The following is a 20,580-nucleotide window of genomic DNA, read 5'->3' as shown; positions in this document are numbered from 1 at the left end:
GTCATTGCTCATTTGTAAATTCAACATGTATATTTTCTTTTTTATTTCTTGTCTTTTTATTTGTATTGTATAATGCCATGTGTTTTAATGCTGCTGCAACGCAAAGATTTCCCAAATTGGGATCAATAAAGTTCTATCTTATCTTAAACCAACAACCAGTGTTCCGGATGAGGATCATCTATTTACAAAAATATTCAAGTGCTAACCCATATTGTTACTTCTAAATGAATTTATTTCCAAACGCATTATAATGCAGTGTGATGTAAACAACAAAAAGTACCACAGACGTATGCTTAATTTATATTTATTCATCAACCAAGCACATCAATAACATTGTTTTTAAAACAATAAAATGGTCCTCTCTGGCAATGGTTTACTTATGTGTTTCACCACAATACAAGTAAAAGGCCACCATAAGGGTGTATGTCTTGACTCTAGAGCGTTGGGGTTAGTCTAACATGAAAAGCATGGACAACAGAACATAAAATCAAGTTATGCAAACGGTTATAACATACAGTATTAAGAAATCGTACAACACGACCATTTTTTAATGATTTAACTACATATTAAACATGTACATTCTATGTGTAAATCAAATATAACAATTTATAACAATGTATTATTTGGTTTTGAGAACAACAATGAGGTGATTCACCAAATAAACAATTTGTTGTTTATCTCAATGTCCCTAATTATACATTCTAAAAGACTGTGCATTGTACATGTTGATTGAAGTACTTCAATCAATCAGGTTAATAGCTGGAGACCAAAAAGGAAATATAACTGACAAAGCAATTAAAGCAAGTGACGCAAAATAAACAAAAATGAACAATTAGAGGAAAGCTGTTATAGGCCTGATGTGTAACAGGCGCAGTCATAAAGTTAATGACAGGTAAATCCTATAAGAGATCGAAAATAATAATGCATAGGCATCCCGTTCTGGGAAAAAAGGGAAAGACCTCCTGCTCTTGGACAATGATGTGCTCACCAAGTTGTATGATAACCAGTAAGATATACTTGGAGATTTAGGAATTTACATTCTAGTGTTTCAAAAAGGATCAAAAGTGAATGATTCATTGTTCAGGATGCATTCCAGGGACGCTGAGCATTTTCTTCGATACAATTTAAGTTGTGTACAAGTGAAATGTTTGGCCTGATGCTGCGGCATAGGGAAAAGTCATATGGTCGACATATCGTCGGGTGATCTTCCATTGAGGAATATGAATACAATCTCTAAATATAAAGTCAGTAAAGTATTTACATTTCTGATAGCACATCAAGTCTTGGCGGATATTCGTGCTTGAGAGCAGCAGCAATCTGGGGAAATACAGAGAAACAAAAAAGAGGGGCAGATCAGAAACCAAATTTGAGGTTTTTGAATACACAATGTATGTTTAGCATTAATGAATACAAAAGTAACAGCAACATGTCTAGGTTGAGGCTAAATCAACAAAGATACTGTACATTAATTCATAAGTAAATTACCTAAATTATGTTTCCTTCTTCATCTTCACTGGTGTCTGGACTGCTTAGGCCACTTTGACTTTCCTCTTCATGTTGAAGGAAACAAGCATCAGGACCTAAAGCAGTCCTGTACTGCTGCAGTACCACCTGCAACCTCTCCAACGCCTCAGCATGCTTCCTTCTTAAGGCTCAGATACACCGGCCCGAAATCGGCAGTAAATGGGAGTCGGGCCGAACATGAGCGTGGACACGCCCTATTCGGAGTGGTGTGCGCCGCACCGTCGGGTCTTTTCTGCCGACCTGACGCCTTTTCTTGACGATTCAACATGTTGAATCGGCGTCGGGAAAACCACCGGAAGTCGGACAAAGGGATAACACTGATTGGCTGTTCAGCTAGCGAATCAGTGCATGAGAAGCGTTAACGGAAGTGAGGGAGGTAAACAAATGATTTAAAATGGAAGATGGAACACACACGGACGGCTATTTCACCTCATCGGTTTATAGAGCTCCTGTTCGTTCATGTTTTCAATGGAAGAGAGTGAAAATGGAAAGAAAATGCAATTTGTTGTTTGTTTATATCACGGAGTCTGTTCTTCTTCTCTGTCTTCCGGTTGTTCCGGTTGTTGCCTCTTTTGAATGATGAATACACACTACCGCCGCCTGCCGGATTTGCGGTGTGTTCCAGTGCGCGAAGTCGGCAAATACGCAGGAGAGTCCGGCGACGCAACAGTCGGCCACTTCTCAGGTGACTGGCCGGTGTATCTGGGCCTTTAGGGTGCACCCAAGTCCTCCATTCCCCTTGTCTACATCTGAAAATACACAAAATATTGTTATATGGACATACTATAAAGTAAGATTGCTTCACGAGGCCAGAGCACTTCAATGGAGTATATTCTCTCCCATGTACATATAAAGATGATTGTCACTGTCAAGGGACTTCATTATGTAAAATGGCCGGGTCGAATGGGCAAAGGCCATTATACTCCATCCAATTTCTGTGACCAAGAATGATTTGGGCTGACTTTTTTTCCTTTAAAACTCATACTTTACAAGGTAGGTTGAGTTTTGCTTTCAACTTACCTTCCTCATCCACCTTATTTTTTAGAGCAACTGCCATGTTCTGCAACCATTTGCAATGCTGCGCCATCTCCCACAATAGGATGCCTTTCTCCTCTTGCAGTCTCCGTGTAAGCATGACTTGATCAAGTATCTTTTTCTTGGCTGTAAAGTTAGCTAAAATCCAATCACAGTTATGTATATACATGAATCACATTTTCAAAACTTTAAAACTCCAAACATGTACTTTCAAAATAATCAAATGTATACACAATAAGAAAACTTAAGATATACCCTTAAACTAAATGAACGTTCTAACACTCTACATGATATGTGCATAACTCAGCAAGGTATACCTTCATATAACAGAACTTCAAATTAATTATTATGAAATATCTGAAAACTGACCCATGCCATGAACTTCCCACGGCCACAGCGCGGACATGATGCTCCCTCCAGAGAGGGAATGCTCCACAGCGGCAACATCTATGCCTCTGGCAGAGTCGTGTACCAGCTGGTTGTACTTCAGTCCCTCCTGATTAAGGCGCTTTTTGTCGTCTGCAAGCTTCCTTCGAAGTCGATGGCGGAGCTTGCTGCTGTCTGAAAAAGACATGAAGTAGTGGGATAGGGATATGTGACAAACTATATTTGCAAGTGCAAAAAATATATATAATTCAGTAGGTTGAATCTGCAACCTAAAACATTATATTGTTAGACCATTCGGTCGGTAAAGGGATTGCTTTCGCTGCCTCACACTTAGGTAAAGCCCCTCAATGCTTTGCTGCAGTGCTGTTTGAAGGATGTCTTCAGAAGTACCCGATGTTTCTGATGTTCCTGTAGAAATAATATTGTCAATAAAATGTACTGTTACACAACATGTAACGGTTTTGAGAAACAAAGTTGTGCAACATATTTAACACCTTTTAACACAAATTGATGGTACAACTATGGAAACAGGAACATATCATAGATAAACATGGACACATAGTTGGCTTGCTATTGCTTGAAGATTATGTCCCTGTCTACTGAAATCCAGTGAGGGTCCCATTACGTGGCATGAAAAATCAGCCTTATTGCCTTAAAATTGGCTGCTCTTTAGGATCAAGTCTGTAAATTCAAACAGTCATGGACAATGATATGTAGTTGGTGTTATCTCGTCGTGCTTACCAGATGCCCATTCCTTCACGTCGGAAATCCACGTCGACACCATGTCATCTGAGACACAATGTAGCTCCGTCTTGAGTTCCTCAAGACTTGCAGTCTCTTCAGGAGCCTCTTACTAGTCTGATAAACAGTAGACGATGGACATTTATCAAGATTAAAACTTGCTATGATTAAAAACAAGCCATGTGCAAATGACAAATTACACAACAACACCTTTAATAGGAGGCTCACCTTCACATATCTTGTGGAAAGTGCCTGATGAAGGGAGTCACCTTTTTTCCTGTTCCATCCCATTGCATGCACTGTGAGCATGTCCAGTCGTGCTTTTGAAAGCAATAATGAGGTTATGATGTGTCATCTAAAAAAGTATGCAATAATAGGGCAAAACCTTCCACTCACCTGCTTTGGACATGTATTTTGTTGTCAGGGCACAACGGGACAGGTAGCTGTTGACCTGCTCCACCTCTTCCCCAGCGCTCATCCCTCCTCCCTCCTGGTTCTTCCCACTCCATATAATCTGATGGTAAAAGGTTGCTGGAATTGTTGTGCAAAGAGGCTACATACTACTATACTAAACAGTATAGCTTAGATATTTACTACTTCAGTATTATAAATATAAAAAATATCAATGTACGTGATACAAAAATATTTCACATACCTCGCATTTGGTAGCATGGGCTCGAGCATGCATTACACTGAGGAATGGCTTCATGGTGGTCAGCTCCTGGAGAGCAGGACGGACACTTGCAGCTTTCTCCATGTACGGCCAGTACTTGCAAGCCACATCCTTGGCGAAGAACTTGTCTTTGGCTGGCATGAGTTCCTTTTGAAGATACAGGGGGTAGGCGAATATCTCCCCCCTCTACATATTTAAGGCCTTCAAAAGAAACCCATGGCAACATACAGCAACCTCCATCCCTTCTTCATCCAGCTTCGAAGCCCTCCCTGACGTCTCCCTCGCTGCTGTCCACTGGGAGTCCCCACATGTGCCTCTTCCCTGGGTCTAAGACACACATTACATCATGACAAATCAGTTAAAAGCAATGGAATCACGATCTACACCATTTGTTCTAATTATCTGATTTTGGAGTAGATGGTAAGGAGAAGTAGCTGAATTTGAAGAAACTCAAGGTTTTTACTCCAAGTGGAAGCACAATGCCTCAGCCCACAACAGTAAACATATCACAACAATTCAATAGAAATCCAAATATATATATATATATATATATATATATATATATATATTTGTTTACCATTGATGGTAATTAAAATCACTGTTTTGCCTGGTACCACAGTGAAGTTTGTGCCTTTACAGGAGCAGTTGGGTGCCTTCACAGTTGGCAATATGCAAGCTGTCAAAAAAAAAGAAAAGCACTAATTACCATTATATGCTGGCCGAAGAGACATGTGAACATCAAAATGCAAGTTTGAGAGAGCAAACCTTGGTCATGGGTGTCATATCCACCTTCCACTCTAACAACACACGTTGTTGGACTAATTGGTTTAAAAAAACCATTCATTAAACTGGCTGGTTGTTGTGATGAAGTACATCACAGTCTCCACAGAACCACTCCTCGGGGAGACACTCTCTACACCTTGGGAGGAAATACAAAATTATTCTAATATCCTAGAATTACTTTCATTTTCATGTGGGTTTTCTCTAGGTATCCAGTTTTCTAACATCCCGAAAGTCATGCATGTTAGCTGAAATAGCAGGGCACTGAGCATTAATACTGACAAATTACAGTTAGGTAAAGTAATTTAAATAAAGGTAAATGTTATCTCACCTAATAACAGCCGGCTCGTGGCAGAGGCCACACAGGGGATGACCAACAGCCTCTTTTTCTAGAAGGCATTGTAGGTGGTGTGGTCTCGCTTCTTTCCAGCGCTCTGAGGCTTTCTGCTGCCGAAAAGACCAGGATCAGGCAGAGCTTTTTTGAGGCTCAGGAGGAGGACATGAGGAAAGAATGTCAGAGAGTCTCTCCATATTCTTTTCTGTGAACAGAATGGGAAACTTTAACTGTAAATGACTATATTTAAGATGAACACTAAAAATCAAGAATCATTTCTTTGCTCAGTATGGAACTGGCCAATATCTTTACTGAATTACATTCCTCGTTCGAGTCCTGAACTGTCAGTTGTGTATAAGGTTATTTTCTCTCACTAACACAATTTATTTAAAAATTGATTTTAGTTTTAAACTTAAAGCCATTTTTGTGATTTACCAAATTCGTGTTGTGCTGAAGGTTCAGTACGCAGAACCTCCACACTGGAAGACTGGAAGCCCTCAGTCGGGGGGGATGTGACTGTGAAACATCACACAGAGGGTTAACAACAGATAACTGATGATTTGTATTATCTAACTATTGTTTAAAAGCTTGTGAAATTAAATAAAGCATAGTTCTTATGACACCACAGTGGGAATGTCTCCGACTGTAGTGTCACTATGCGTTTATATATTGGAATTATTGTAGACCTTCAACAAGCAATTACTGTGTTTTAATTCGATTTTCCAACCGTTTACTTAGTAAATTCATAAAAATGTAAAATAATTGGGATTTCAACCTGTAGCTGAGCCTTGGCGTCGCCCTCCACGCCTCCCTCTCGGCTTGCCACGTCCTACACAGCCCCTTTTAGGGGACTGTAAAGTGTCTCCTACAGAGCGGGCCCGTTTCCTCTCCTCAGCTGCTTTCTGTGACCAAGTAACAACTCATGTAAGGTCGATGTTGCTGATAAACTGATACCATATGACAGTGGACAAATACAAGTAAATTCATTCACTTGAAAAACATTTTTGCTTCAAGTTTTTCCTACAATATACAACTAATGAAGTAAAACAAGTTGAACAAGCTTTATTTAGTAAGCCTCTGCCCCCCATGTTGTAATGATGAACCGTTTCGCAAAGGCCCTATACATTGATCCAAAATCCAGTTACTCTTGGCCTGTTCAGCATTTTTTGGATAACAGATAGTGCCAAATTCAAGTGGGAAATGAATGAGGTCATATGGGTTAAAACATCAACCTTAGCTTCAGCTAGCATGTGTTCATGCTTCAGCTCAAGAGCCATGCGTTTCCCTTCTTTGGATGTTGGATTATTGGGGTCTGGGTTGTGTTTTGTTGCCATTGCAACACAGCCAGCCAGCCAGCCAGCCAGCCAGCCAGCCAGCCAGCCAGCCAGCCAGACAGACAGACAGACAGACAGACACAACAGATATGCAACAGCTGCTGTATGAGACAAACAGAGATAGAGAGACAGATTGTAAGATTGAGATGGATAGATGAAGAAATAGATAATGAATGATAGAAAAAGATAGAAACAATAACTATAAGAAAGGTAGGTAGATAGACAGAGAGATAGGTTGAGTTTGGCTCTTAAAAGTGCCGTTGGTTTTATGATGGTGTAGATCAGTGTATGGGTTTGTGGTGTGGGTACGGGAGCTGCAGGAGATAATAGAAAAAGTGAATTATGTAATGAAACTAGCTTTTTTAAATGCACATTGTGACGGTTTAACTACTTTAGACAGACTGAGTTCATTTACGTGTTTCCTGTTTCATACGCGTAACAAGCACATGGACGTGGACTATGCCCCTCCCCCCAAAAATATATTAAAATGTCGGCCAGCGTTAGTACTGGAGAGACAGCAAGCGCATTTCGTGGCATCTGCAGGCAGTGGCAAATACTTCCAGCATCTGCCACAGAGGCCGCTACTCCGTGGTATCTGTGGCAAGTATATGCCAGAGATGCCACAACTTGCCGTGGCATTTGCGCATGCTGAACCGGAGTTGTCTCAAGATGCCAGAAATAAGAGAAGGTTTACGGTAGCTGCCACTCGCCTTCCGTGGCAAATGCTGATATTTAAACCCGTATTTATCGCGTAAAATGTCGCTGTTTTGGCATGACTTTATCGGACTGATCTGTACACAAGACTGATGATCTGTTACTGATGGTCCGATCTCTATTTTTCAAAAAGATTAAACATTATATGTTCTATAGATTTTACTTGGAGAACGTGGTTTGTTAAAATAAATAAACGTGCTATTTTTATGATAATACTAAAGATATATTATTAGTAAGTTGACATAAAGATCTAACATTGTTGACCAGAGGTGGGAAATAGGCTAACTTGTATACTCAAGCACTGTACTTGTGATTTAGAAATAGCCTACTTGTACTTTAGTTGAGTATGTAAATGGTATGTTACGTAGTAGGTTACTTACCCCACTACAATTCAGAGGTAAATTGTGTAATTGTAGCCTACTCCCCTACATGTATTTAATACACTAACTTTAGTTACTTACTACAGATTCTGATTAATGATGATAAATATAATCAAGTCTTAAATCAGACTTTATAGTTACTCCTGGAGTAAATTCACAAGATACCCTAGAGCAGGGGTTTTCAAAGTGTGAGTAGGTGAGCCTCCCCTCAGACAACATAAGAACAGCCGCGCCCCCCCTCCCAATTATTATTGCTGTTATTATTATTATTATTATTATTATTATTATTATTGTTGTTGTTGCTATAATGCAGGATATTCAATTGCATTTCAAAGAGGTCCAGTAAGAGAAAATGTAATTAAATGCTCTGTTTTCGCTGTCTACCTTCCACCATTTGAAATTACTCAGACTGTTTCTCTCCTCTTGTCTCATCTCTGTGTGTGTGTGTGTTTTTGAATCTATCGTGCTGACTGCACCGATTTGATTGGCTGAGCAGCGTCACCTCCTTAAAACATTAAACAATAACTTTTTTAAACCTTTTTATTTTTATGTTTTAAACATATTCTATAAAACTCCCCCACTACTTGGACTATTCCTTGCACCCCTCTAGAATAAGCCCGAATGGTTTCAACCATATTGCATCAGTAACGTGCACTTGTTATTATAACAAGATCGCAAGGACACTGGTAGCGATCGGAAAATGTAGTGTCGTTCAGTTTGTGTGTTGTGGAACATGCGTGTCCTTGCATGAAAATATACCACACACCCAATTACAATTGCATGTTCAATTCACTACCCTGGAAGTTAATACAGTTGTTAAAGTTGGAACAGCCTGTGGACAGCCGTTCTTCCTTGCATGTCAGTCGCCGACACCTTCTTACAGAGGACAGGCACATCTAGCTGCAGCACGACCCGTATATTTTCGCACGCCGTGTTCTCAAGACATATTTTTTTTAACATTTTCAACATGGTGGATAAATCTTTATATGCTCCCGGCAACACACTGAACGTCAACTTTGCCTCCTTCTTACACTCACCCCTACTTTAGTGGGAACAATGAGTCTGCGTCTTTGATGCACACAGGAATAAACGCAGATCATACTCTGGCTGCAGCCTTTACCGGTACTTACTTTTGATCAAAGTCAATGCGGAAAACCTGCACTCACACAGGTAGGTGGAGGTGAAGGGAATGAGCACTTTTACAGCCTTGTTGGCGAGGTGGGGGAACTCGGTCTCCACAGACAGCCATAAGTGGTCAAGTGTCACTTTACTCGTATTTTTCTCGTTCTTTTGTGTCTCACGCTGCGCCTCCCCTGAAGCTCTCTGGCGCCCCCCAGGGGAGGCGCGCCTCACACTTTGAAAACCGCTGCCCTAGAGTATACAAAGTCATTAAAACTAGCTGCACCTTTACCAGCTTTGATAACACTTTAATGATCAATCATTATAATGAAAACATGTAATATGTATTTTAAGTATATTGTTATGCTAATCATTTTGCGCTTTTACTTGAGTAACATTTTAATGCGGGACTTTTACTTGTAACAGAGTATTCCAACATTTAGGTTGGCTACTTCTACTTTTACTTCACACTAGAACCGCCAGGGGTCGCTGTATAGCCTACCTAAAACCACCAACGTGTCAAATGAACGAATGCATTGATTTTCAAGGTACAATGTTATTTTATTTATCATACTAGAACACAATGAGTGTTCCCACTACTCGCCGTGGCATGTGCCTTGGCATTTGTGGCATCTCCCACAGATGCCACTACTCTGTGGCATCTGTGGCAAGTATATGCCACAACTTGCCGTGGCTAGTCTATATGCCACAACTTGCCGTGGCAAGTAAATGCCACAGATGCCACAACTTGCCGTGGCAAGTATATGCCACAACTTGCCGTGGCAAGTAAATGCCACAACTTGCCGTGGCATTTGCGCATGCTGAACGGGAGTTGCCACAAGATGCCAGAGTTAAGAGAAGGTTTACGGTAGCTGCCACTCGCCTTCCGTGGCAAATGCTGATATTTAAACTCGTATTTATCGTGTAAAATGTCGCTGTTTAGGCATGACTTTATCGGACTGATCTGTACAAAGGACTGATGTGCGATCTCTATTTTTCTATCTTTCTATTTTTGTAAAAGCGCAAAATTATTAGCATACAAATATACTTAAAGTACATAGGCCTATTACATGTTTTCATTATATTGATCATTAAAGTGTTATCAAAGCTGGTACAGGTGCAGCTAGTTTTAATTACTTTTTATACTGTAGGGTATCTTGTGAATTTACTTACATACTCAACTAAAGCACAAGTATGCTATTGGTCGCCTGGTCGCTTGGCCATTGTGCTGACTGTTACCTGCGCAATAAAACAGGCGTACATAAGGGATGGATGGTGGCAGTTTTAGAAAGGGGATGATTTTAACCATTTTTATTTCAGGGGGGATGCCATCCCCCCTCAACTCGAGTACCGAGTATTATCATAAAAATAGCACGTTTATTTATTATAACAAACCATGTTCTCCAAGTAAAATCTCATAACATTATAATGTTTAATCTCTTTGAAAACAAGAGATCGGACTCTCAGTCCTGTATACAGATCATCAGTCCTGTGTACAGATCAGTTCGATAAAGTCATGCCAAAAGAGCGACATTTTACACGATAAATACGGCTTTAAATATCGTATAGCATATACTTGCCACAAATACCACAGTGGCCTCTGTGGGAGATGCCACAAATGCCAAGGCACATGCCACGGCGAGTAGTGGCAACACTCATTGTGTTCTAGTATGATAAATAAAATAACATTGTACCTTGAAAATCAATGCATTCGTTCATTTGACACGTTGGTGGTTTTAGGTGGGCTATACAGCGACCCCTGGCGGTTCTAGTGTGAAGTAAAAGTAGAAGTAGCCAACCTAAATGTTGGAATACTCTGTTACAAGTAAAAGTCCTGCATTAAAATGTTACTCAAGTAAAAGCTGGTAAAGGTGCAGCTAGTTTTAATGACTTTGTATAATCTAGGGTATCTTGTGAATTTACTCCAGGAGTAACTATAAAGTCTGATTTAAGACTTGATTATATGTATCATCATTAATCAGAATCTGTAGTAAGTAACTAAAGTTAGCGTATTAAATAAATGTAGGGGAGTAGGCCACAATTACACAATTTACCTCTGAATTGTAGTGGGATAAGTACTAAGTAACATACCATTTACATACTCAACTAAAGCACAAGTAAGCTATTTGAGTACTTGAGTATACAAGTTAGCCTATTTCCCACCTCTGGTCAACAATGTTAGATCTTTATGTCAACTTACTAATAATATATCTTTAGTATTATCATAAAAATAGCACGTTTATTTATTTTAACAAACCACGTTCTCCAAGTAAAATCTATAGAACATATAATGTTTAATCTTTTTGAAAAATAGAGATCGGACCATCAGTAACAGATCATCAGTCTTGTGTACAGATCAGTCCGATAAAGTCATGCCAAAACAGCAACATTTTACGCGATAAATACGGGTTTAAATATCAGCATTTGCCACGGAAGGCGAGTGGCAGCTACCGTAAACCTTCTCTTATCTCTGGCATCTTGAGACAACTCCCGTTCAGCATGCGCAAATGCCACGGCAAGTTGTGGCATCTCTGGCATATACTTGCCACAGATACCATGGAGTAGCGGCCTCTGTGGCAGATGCCGGAAGTACTTGCCACTGCCTGCAGATGCCACGAAATGAGCCAGGCCCTACTGTAGTACTGTCATGTGTAAAACAAAAGCGATTAAGATAACCTATAACTCACACTTTAACACCAACGTATGTAGCCGTAATTAAGACAAATATTTTTCACACACCACTTATGAGCTGATATAAATGTCGCTAAACTAGTTTAAGCTTATGTTGAACGTGAGCTAGCTAGCTAGCCGCCCGCAAGAATAATTTCACATTAATGTTGCTTTGCTGATTATGGCGAAAGCATTTCTCAGACTTAGAACAGTTCAGTACTGATGATGAACCATGCGAGTAAAGGCTTAAAAAAAGCCCCAATTATTAAATCTAAGCAAAACATGTATCAGACTTTAGTGACCCAACTTACTTTGTCAGAGGATGGATCGCAATGCCGGTGGCAGCGTCTTTGGCCAATAGGTGGTGCTCTGAATGATGTAATTTCCTGTACCGATTATACAATAAAATATTAATACATTTCCTATATTTTGACACGATAACTCTTTAATAAGCTAAGTAGCCTACGGACAAAACGAAAAAAGTATATATTGCCTTATAAAATGCAGAAAAGTTTAAACATCTAACATGATAATAATAAATAAAAAATAATTATATCTTAAACCAAAATAAATAAAATGGAAAATTAACCGACAACAACAATTTAACATAAATAAAACAAGGATTAAAACAAGGATGAGTTTGACTCAATGTTGTGTAAAGTACCCGTTATGGTTAAAAACTTTTTTTTAATTTTTTAATTTTTTGAAAATAATACAGCTTCCAGCTTCCCGAGACACGAAGAGGAGAAACGAACAATTCTTCCACTTGAAATGCGTTTAAACTGTGCCAGAGAGATGTTTAATCGGTTCATTTTAATTGGTTAATAATTGATGTTTAATACTGGCAACTTCTAATTGTTGGGGGGGGGCGGCGTTCGATCCAGTTTCGATTCCGTAACCTTGGCTCACTGCCACTCCAACATCCAATCCCGACTTGAAGTTTAATCACGGGGACTGTAGTCCTAAACGATAGCTGGGGATTATGGGTAGTGTAGTGTCTTCGGCCATCCTAAACTCGATGATGCTCGAAATGTCCCTTATAGACCTACGTCTGTTTCCGGTTATTTTTATTTTGAAATTCAGTTCCTGAAGGACGGCAAAAAAGCCAGAGATTATAGAATCAAACAAATAAATAAAAACAAGGATAATTGTGTGTTATTGTTGACTAAATAACAGTGTGTTATTTTGAAAAGAATAACAAATTAGAAGGAAAAATTAGCCCCATTAATTTTCCTCACAGACTGCAACAAAAGTCAGAAATGATACGATTTTAAATAAAAGCAATAATCGTGGCTTGATATTGAGTAAGAACATGTTTTTATGAACCACACAGCTTCCGGTCTTCCTATAACACGTAATGCCGTGAGACTACCAACAGAAATACATTGCTTTTAAAATCGTGCTGTGCAACACGAAAAAAAGGAGAAAATCGTGTTCGTGAACACGAATCAATAGATTAAAAATCGTGCTGGTGAACACGAAATGCCGTGAGACTGGGTTGGAGATACATGTGCTACCAAGCAAGCCTCCTCGACATTGAGAAACACCCAGAGCTCCCTGACTTCCCCTCTCTCTGACACAGATAGTCAGGGCCGGCCCTAGACATTTTGGTGCCCTAGGCGAGATTATGATTTGGTGCCCCCCCCCGCCTCCAAGCAATACACAATAGAATATATAAAGAATAAATGAAAAATCTCTACAAAAGACCAATACACTACAAAAACTGAAACTTATTGACATAGGTAATATACATAAAGAAGGTTTCAAATGTATTCATTATTGTATGAACATGTTTTAATTGGGGGGTGGATGTCACATCCTCTAGGGGGGTCCAGGGGTATGCCCCCTTCGGAAAGATTTGTTTTAACATTTTAAAGTAAAATGCTTCAATCTGGTGCACTTTGAGCAGAATTACTAGAGACTAGATCTAGGGGTACAACTCTAAACACCCATATGAAAAAGATTGGTTTACATTTTAATAACCAAATAAGTATGTGAACATAACCAATAACCCACAGCCAATAACAAATAAATGTAACATATTTTTTATGTATTTTATCCTTATTATTATTATTGTAGTTATTAAATGAAAATCACTCATCAAACAAAAGTAGCTTCTCTTAAAACTTCAAGAAAAGAAAGTGCAAACGTGGACAAAAATATAGCCAACGGAGCTCTTACAACTGAGGTTATTGCAAATAAATTAAGATAATGAACAACATTACACACACTATAAATCAAATGAAACAGGCAATCAGAACAACAAGTCTCTGCTATGTTATTGTGTCCTTTAATTAGTCCACATCCTTAAAGTCGGACACGTCTGGACTTCCTTGCTGCAAATTCATTTATTGTGTCGTCAAATGATATTTGCCCCGAAACCTTGCGATTGATGCTTATTAAAGCTAATCCATTGAGGCGTTCTTGAGCCATTGACGACCTCAGGTATGTTTTAATGAGCTTCAATTTGGAGAAGCTCCTCTCCCCAGCAGCAACTGTCACTGGAATAGTGACAGCGATCCTGAGGGCCACCCACATATTTGGATACACTTCGTTCATTTTCTTCTCCTGTAGGAAAGTCAGAAGTTCCAGGGTAGTCATGTTGGCTTTTGGCAAAGCTGGGAAATTCTGCATCTCCAGTGCAAGTTCCCTCTTATCCAGGTCTGACTGCCCACCCCAGCTCAGGGTGTTGCTGAGTGTTTCACACTGCTTCGTCAGATCTTCCTTTGGCAGGTCAGGGAAGTTGAGTAGCACCCCAAACTTTTTCTCTACTTCACCTAAGGCCTTGAATCGCTCCTGCAGTGATGCAATGGAAACATCCACCACCATATTGAAAAAAGAAACTTCGAGTTTCTTTAGTGCATCACTCACTTGCTCCTCCTGGGACTCATAGGAGAACTGTCTCTTGGTTGATCTCAGCCTCTTCTGCTTGAGAACAGCTTCCACATTCATTTGGCCACAGATGTCTTTGGCAGATGCTTGGGCAGAAGCAAATCCATTGCCTCTGTAGCTGACCAAAGAAACTTCTGTTTTTCTCAGGAGGTCAACAGCAATATCCAGCTGCATTGACACTGATTGCAACATTTTGCTGACATGTTTGATGTTGGTCAGGATGTCATACCATACCACAGTGCATATTGCAAAGCGGTATGATCCAACCTCTTCAGCCAAAGATTGTGCCTCAATTTTTACGACTCCATCTGTGGCTTTATCCCTCACCTCTAGAAGTGCATCTCTGACTTCTGCAGCCTGATACCTTACAGCCTCTATGCTGTTGATCCGACTCTCCCATCTGGTATCAGACCATGATTTCAATGTGATGTTCACATGGCTTTTTAGGATGGACCATCTCTGAGTGGAGGCAGAGAAGAGTGTGAAAAGCTTCTGCAGGTAGCCAAAGTAGCTAGTGGCTTCTGCAGAGCTTTTTGCTGCATCAGCTACCACCAGGTTCAATGTATGTGCTCCGCATGGCACAAATAAAGCCCTTGGATTGATTTGAACAAGTCTGGCTTGGACTCCTTTCCTCTTTCCTTTCATATTTGCACCGTTGTCATAAGACTGCCCTCTACAGTCTTCAAAAGGGATATCAAGCTGTTCTAATCTCTTTAGAATCAGGGTTGAAAGGCTTTCTCCAGTGGACTGTTCTACCTCAAGGAACCCCATAAAATGTTCTTTTATTTGGGGCGTGTCCTGGGTTGTAACTAGTCGAATAATGACTGATAGTTGCTCTGTATGGCTCAAATCTGGGGTGCAATCCAAAATAATTGAAAAGTATTTGGATTGTTTGATTTCCTTGACCATATGGTCCCCAATCTTCCCACTGATGCAATCTATCAGTTCATTTTGAATTCTTTTTCCCAAATAGGAAATATTGGTGGTTCCTCTTTGGACCTCAGCAACATGCTGTTTGAGGACTGGGTCGAACTTCGCCATGAGCTCTACCTCCTTCAGGAAGTTGCCATTATTTGGCTGGTTAAGTGTTTCTGTCGTCCCTCTAAAGGCAATATTTCGCTCTGCCAACGACTGAATTATTGCCACCAACCTGGTCAGGACTTCACGCCACTTCCTCTTTTCAGCCTCCATAAGTGCCATTTCTACCTTGTCTATAGTTAGGCCCTTTTCAAGTCGAGTCTCCAGTTCCTTCCACAACGTCATGTGCCTAGAGTGTTCTGGGCTGTTCTCATGTGTTTTTAGTTTGTCAGTGCAATTTTTCCAGTCATTTAGTCCACTGCTGATTAGTTGGTACTCTTTTTGGGAGAACAGCTTGCAGCAAAAGCAGTAAATACTTTTGTTTTTCTTGGAATACACAACCCAGCTCCTCTTGATTGTCTCTCCATTCACTAATCTTCTGTAAAAGTAGTGATGATGGCAACTTCTCCCTCCCTCCTTTTTAGGAAAAGTGAAGTCGGATTTTAAATGATATGGCCCACGTCTGACTAACTCCATCCTCACTGTATCACTCAGTGCTGGCCAGTCAGCAGGATCTGAGGGGACTGCAATGGTGGACTCAGGTGGGCCTGGGCAGTCAGCAGGATCTGAGGGGACTGCAATGGTGGACTCAGATGGGCCTGGGCAGTCAGCAGGATCTGAGGGGACTGCAGATGGGCCTGGGCAGTCAGCAGGATCTGAGGGGACTGCAATGGTGGACTCAGATGGGCCTGGGTAGTCAGCAGGATCTGAGGGGGCTGCAATGGTGGACTCACATACTATGCTCGTTATTCCTTCACCTGCAGGCAGGCAATCCAAACATGCAAAGAAGTTATTCATGCTTCAGTTTTCATTATTTATCATAATAATAACAATAATAATAATGACAAAAAAGTAGTGTATGAACGATTACACAGAGGCCATAAATGTTTGGCAAAACTTACATTCTTCAGAGTGTGATGTACATGGGAGATCAGATGTTCCTTCTCCAGCAACTGGGGCTTTTTGAGGTATTTCTCAAGTGCAGCTGGACATTTATAGGGTAGATATTAGCACATTACAAGCAAAAACATTTATATACAGTCAGGCTAAAATAACTGCTGCAATCTGCCTCAGCTGTATGCAAGTTCACAACTGGCCTATATAAAAGTGAGGTTCTGCTGCCCCAGGAGATCATTTGCAAACATAAGTAACAACTAAATAATAACACATGCCCATATTGGTTGGTCAGCCTCACTTTATACAAAGGAGCAGTTATCCAGATAGCTTTCTTCTGGCTAACATTAACATTATTTCGTTACATCAGCATATAAAACAAAGCATTGCACAATAATTAGACATTAAAAAGTGCAGAAAATAAAAAATATATAATAGAAAATAAACAGAAAAATAAATATATATATATACACACAAGTTGACCGTGAAAATAAACTATCTGACAAATTAAACACTATTGGAGGATCAATTTACAGCTATCACAATATAAAAGTAGGATATTATTTACAAAAAGATTATATAGGAATAATAACACATAAATAAAAACTTAAAATCATTTGTATCTATCATTCTGTATCAGAGGCTCGCTGCTAGCATGGCATCAAAGCTGTATCATGGCTACCTCCTTAGCTAGCTAGCTAGCTTAAAATCAAATGTCTAACGGTACAGTACATACTGAATTTTTTTTTTTGCACAAGCCGACTTACCTCTGTCTTTGACTTTCGATTCCTCCTGTTCTTTTTTCCGTTTCCTTCCCGTTGCCCCAGAAGGCTTGGACCTTTTCATAATGCTAATGTTTTGCCTCTTGCTGTTGCGATCGTTGCGATCTCCGACACTTTCAGCTGGAGCTGCCGCGTCACTTTGGCTGTGAGCCACGGCCTGTGGGTGCCTGATAATAAGCGACCATCCCCCCCTTTCATCACTTACAGTTACAGCGCCCATCGTACAGGGCAAATGCAAAATGTTGCCGCCGGCCCGGGGTGCAAAGGGTGTTTACTTTGTTCAATTATTGTAAATGTATTACATCAAGGGCAGAAAATTTGGCTGAATAAAAATAATTTTAATTTTTTTTATTAATTTTTTTTTTCTCCCAGCGCAGCGCGGCAGCGCCCCTCCAGATCTGGCGCCCTAGGCGACCGCCTAGTTCGCCAGTGGGAAGGGCCGGCCCTGCAGATAGTGATGAGATATTCTACCCCATTTGCTTCTGAGCCACTGAGATATGGCGCTTTCATCCATACCGTCTCTCTGAAGGGGGAATAGACTGTTCAGCTCCTGTTCTCCTCTACATGCGTGCTGACAGTTGTTCAGCACCTACTTACTGTACATACATCCTCACCAGGTATAGCTTTAGCATGATGCACACGTCCATGCTAATGCTAGCTTAGTCTCGCCCTCACAAGTTCAGACCCCAAACAGTGTCTCGCCTGGAAGAGCTTGAGTTTATATCTGAAGACATTCCCCATTTTGATCCAGAAAACAGTGATCAACAAATTTACGATAATTTCAGGGAATTAGATCACAATCTTATCGACTTATTTTTTTAATTTTTAATTTTAACTTTATTTAACCAGGATAGGTCTCATTGAGATTAAAAATCTCTTTTTCAGGAGAGTCCTGGCCCAAGAATGGTAACAGCACAGTTTAAGACAGTTTTACAGTTACAAACAGTTAAAAAACACACAATCACAACACAGTCATACACCAAGTTTAGTAAAAGCATTTACAGACACAGCGGCCTGCTTCAAGGTCAGTTAAAGTTGCTTTGAGTGTTTCTAATGAGACCAGCTCTCTGAGTTTCAGCTCGGTTTGAAGCAGGTTCCAAGCTTGAGGGGCAGCGTAACTGAACGCCCTTTTCCCAAGTTCAGTACGGACCTTTGGTACAGTTAAAAGGAAAAAGTTCTCGAAGCGAAGCCGATAAGATCCTGTGCATTTTATGTTTATGTACATCCTTTGATAAGGGGGAAGAGCACCAAGAATAGCCTTATATATAAGGATGTGCCAATGTTTCAGAATACGCGTGGTCAGGGAAGACCATCCAACATGAGTGTATAGATTGCAGTGGTGCGTCGAGGCTTTGAGGTTTGTGATGAATCTCAGTGCACCGTGGAAGACGAGTGAAGGCACTGAGAAGATGCATTCATATAAACCACATCTCCATAATCCAGCACAGACAGAAAGGTTGCAGACACTAGTCTCTTTTTGACCTCATAGGAAAAACAAGACTTGTTTCTAAAGAAAAAAACTAATTGTATTCTTAATTTTAAATAACAATGGTCCTAAAACAGATCACTGTGGCAAACCTTTGGATACCTGAAGAGATGTTGAAGTTAAGCCTTCTGCCCGCACACACTGTGATCTGCATGATAGATAGTTCTCGAACCAACAGACAGCCTTTTGTAACAGTAAGGCATGATCCACTGTATCAAAAGCCTTTGACAAGTCAATAAAAATTGCTGCGCAATGCTCTCTATTGTACGGAGCCCTGGAGGGTTCATTGAGTGAAAAATAAATAAAACGTGGCCACGTTTTACTTTCTCGTTCGCACAAGTTAATAAAGCGTGGGCACAAGTTAATAAAGCGTGGCCTCGTTGTATTTAAATTGAGGGATTCCTGTCCGTGACTCACAGTATCTGCTGCCCACAGCTGTTTTATAGAATGAAAACCTCCTTCACTTTATGAAATCTCTGCGGCACCATTGGCCTGTACTACGAAGCAGGATTTGCTATCATTCACTTAAAACTGAACTCCTCCTCATCGGCTCCACCCTCAGCAAAACCCCCAACCTGACACTCACCATCGATGGCACCCCTGTTTCCCCCTCCACCCAGGCACGCAACCTTGGCGTGATATTCGACCTCACCCTCTCCCTCGACCCCCACATCCGCCAAGTTGTAAAAACCTCATTTTTCCACCTCCGCAATATCGCCAAACTCCGTCCCTCTCTCACCCGCCCCGCAGCTGAGCGACTCATTCACGCCTTCATCTCCTCCCGCCTTGACTATTGCAACTCACTCCTCTTCGGCATCAGCGCAACATCCCTCAACAGACTCCAGCGTGTCCAGAACGCAGCCGCCAGACTCCTCAGCCACACCAAATCATGGCATCACATCACCCCGGTCCTCAAAGAACTCCACTGGCTTCCCGTCTCACACCGCATTCACTACAAACTCCTGGTCCTCACCTATAAAGCCCTCCACCATCTGGCTCCCCCCTACCTCACTGACCTCCTCATCCTCTACCAACCACCCCAGTCCCTCAGATCCACCTCAGCCGGTTTGCTCTCAATCCCCAAGGCCAAACTCCGGAGCTTCGGGGACAGAGCCTTCTCTGTGGCAGCCCCGAAGCTCTGGAACTCCCTCCCCCAAGACCTCCGTGAGTCTGATTCCCTCACCCTGTTCCAGTCCCGTCTCAAAACCCACCTCTTCAACTCTGCTTATCCTTAAACCCGCCCCTCCCCCCTCTGAACCAACATCCTCCTGACTGCTTTTCTGTTTTTGTTTTGTCTTTGTTTGTGTTTTTGTTCTTGTTTTGTTTGTCGACCTGACTCATATTGTAAAGCGTCTTTGGGTCTAGAAAAGCGCTATATAAATCCCATTTATTATTATTATTATTCATGAAGTATGACGCTGCGCTGTCAGCACGCGTCTCCATGTTTGTGATTGCTCAAATTATGCTAACCCTGTCCCTTTCACGTGAACGCGCTCTCAGCCGGACAGAGAACCCTGGTTGATTTGCTGAGTTGATAACCAGCTTCGTAGGACCGCTTACCGACATCGCGTTTGTTAGGGTTAGTTAAGCCGGGTAACTCAAACATATCCAGGGTCTGTTGAACTGGCTTCGTGGTACAGGTTACTGGAGGCAGTAAAGTGTAACTCAGCAGAATCTGAGAAGAGCAGCACCAGCTGCAAAGAACTGTGCCTTTTACTGTTTACTTCACTGCGTTTCCCTTCATTAGAACAGCTGAAT

At 41.0% G+C, this 20,580-nt stretch overlaps 3 protein-coding genes across 3 annotated transcripts in view; all 3 read right to left on the bottom strand.

The window, feature by feature from the left end:
* The window catches only part of LOC307022751 (glutamate receptor ionotropic, kainate 5-like), a gene marked incomplete at its 3' end in the record, with an annotated part of 608,764 nt that overhangs the window by 34,042 nt on the left and 554,142 nt on the right, over nucleotides 1–20,580 (bottom strand). The gene's annotated exons all lie outside the window — the stretch shown is intronic.
* LOC307023317 (uncharacterized protein) lies at nucleotides 289–12,088 on the bottom strand. Its single transcript, XM_079656524.1, has 16 exons — nucleotides 12,003–12,088; nucleotides 6,707–7,122; nucleotides 6,250–6,376; nucleotides 5,910–5,990; nucleotides 5,472–5,679; nucleotides 5,126–5,279; nucleotides 4,938–5,036; nucleotides 4,343–4,687; nucleotides 4,084–4,201; nucleotides 3,916–4,007; nucleotides 3,688–3,804; nucleotides 3,275–3,354; nucleotides 2,929–3,120; nucleotides 2,545–2,697; nucleotides 1,486–2,273; nucleotides 289–1,317 (listed from the first exon to the last, which is right to left on the bottom strand). The coding sequence occupies exons 8-11, from the start codon at nucleotides 4,499–4,501 to the stop codon at nucleotides 3,703–3,705; spliced, it is 471 nt and encodes a 156-aa protein (XP_079512650.1). The 5' UTR covers nucleotides 4,502–4,687; nucleotides 4,938–5,036; nucleotides 5,126–5,279; nucleotides 5,472–5,679; nucleotides 5,910–5,990; nucleotides 6,250–6,376; nucleotides 6,707–7,122; nucleotides 12,003–12,088; the 3' UTR covers nucleotides 289–1,317; nucleotides 1,486–2,273; nucleotides 2,545–2,697; nucleotides 2,929–3,120; nucleotides 3,275–3,354; nucleotides 3,688–3,702.
* LOC307021602 (zinc finger MYM-type protein 1-like) lies at nucleotides 13,304–16,613 on the bottom strand. Its single transcript, XM_079653825.1, has 2 exons — nucleotides 16,563–16,613; nucleotides 13,304–16,418 (listed from the first exon to the last, which is right to left on the bottom strand). Exon 2 carries the CDS (start codon nucleotides 16,135–16,137, stop codon nucleotides 13,999–14,001), a length of 2,139 nt encoding a protein of 712 aa, XP_079509951.1. The 5' UTR covers nucleotides 16,138–16,418; nucleotides 16,563–16,613; the 3' UTR covers nucleotides 13,304–13,998.

The sequence above is a fragment of the Notothenia rossii genome, assembly GCF_949606895.1.
Source record: "Notothenia rossii genome assembly, chromosome: 10".
NCBI lineage: Eukaryota > Metazoa > Chordata > Actinopteri > Perciformes > Nototheniidae > Notothenia > Notothenia rossii.
This window is presented reverse-complemented; position numbering and strand designations above follow the sequence as displayed.

Coding starts and splice junctions, on each gene's coding strand:
- LOC307023317 (XM_079656524.1), bottom strand. CDS start 4,501: ATGCCAGCCAAAGACAAGTTCTTCGCCAAGGATGTGGCTTGCAAGTAC. Junction 4,202..4,342: donor CCCATGCTACCAAATGCGAG/GTATGTGAAATA, acceptor TTTTACCATCAG/ATTATATGGAGTGGGAAGAA. Junction 4,008..4,083: donor AAAATACATGTCCAAAGCAG/GTGAGTGGAAGG, acceptor TGCTTTCAAAAG/CACGACTGGACATGCTCACA.
- LOC307021602 (XM_079653825.1), bottom strand. CDS start 16,137: ATGGAGTTAGTCAGACGTGGGCCATATCATTTAAAATCCGACTTCACT.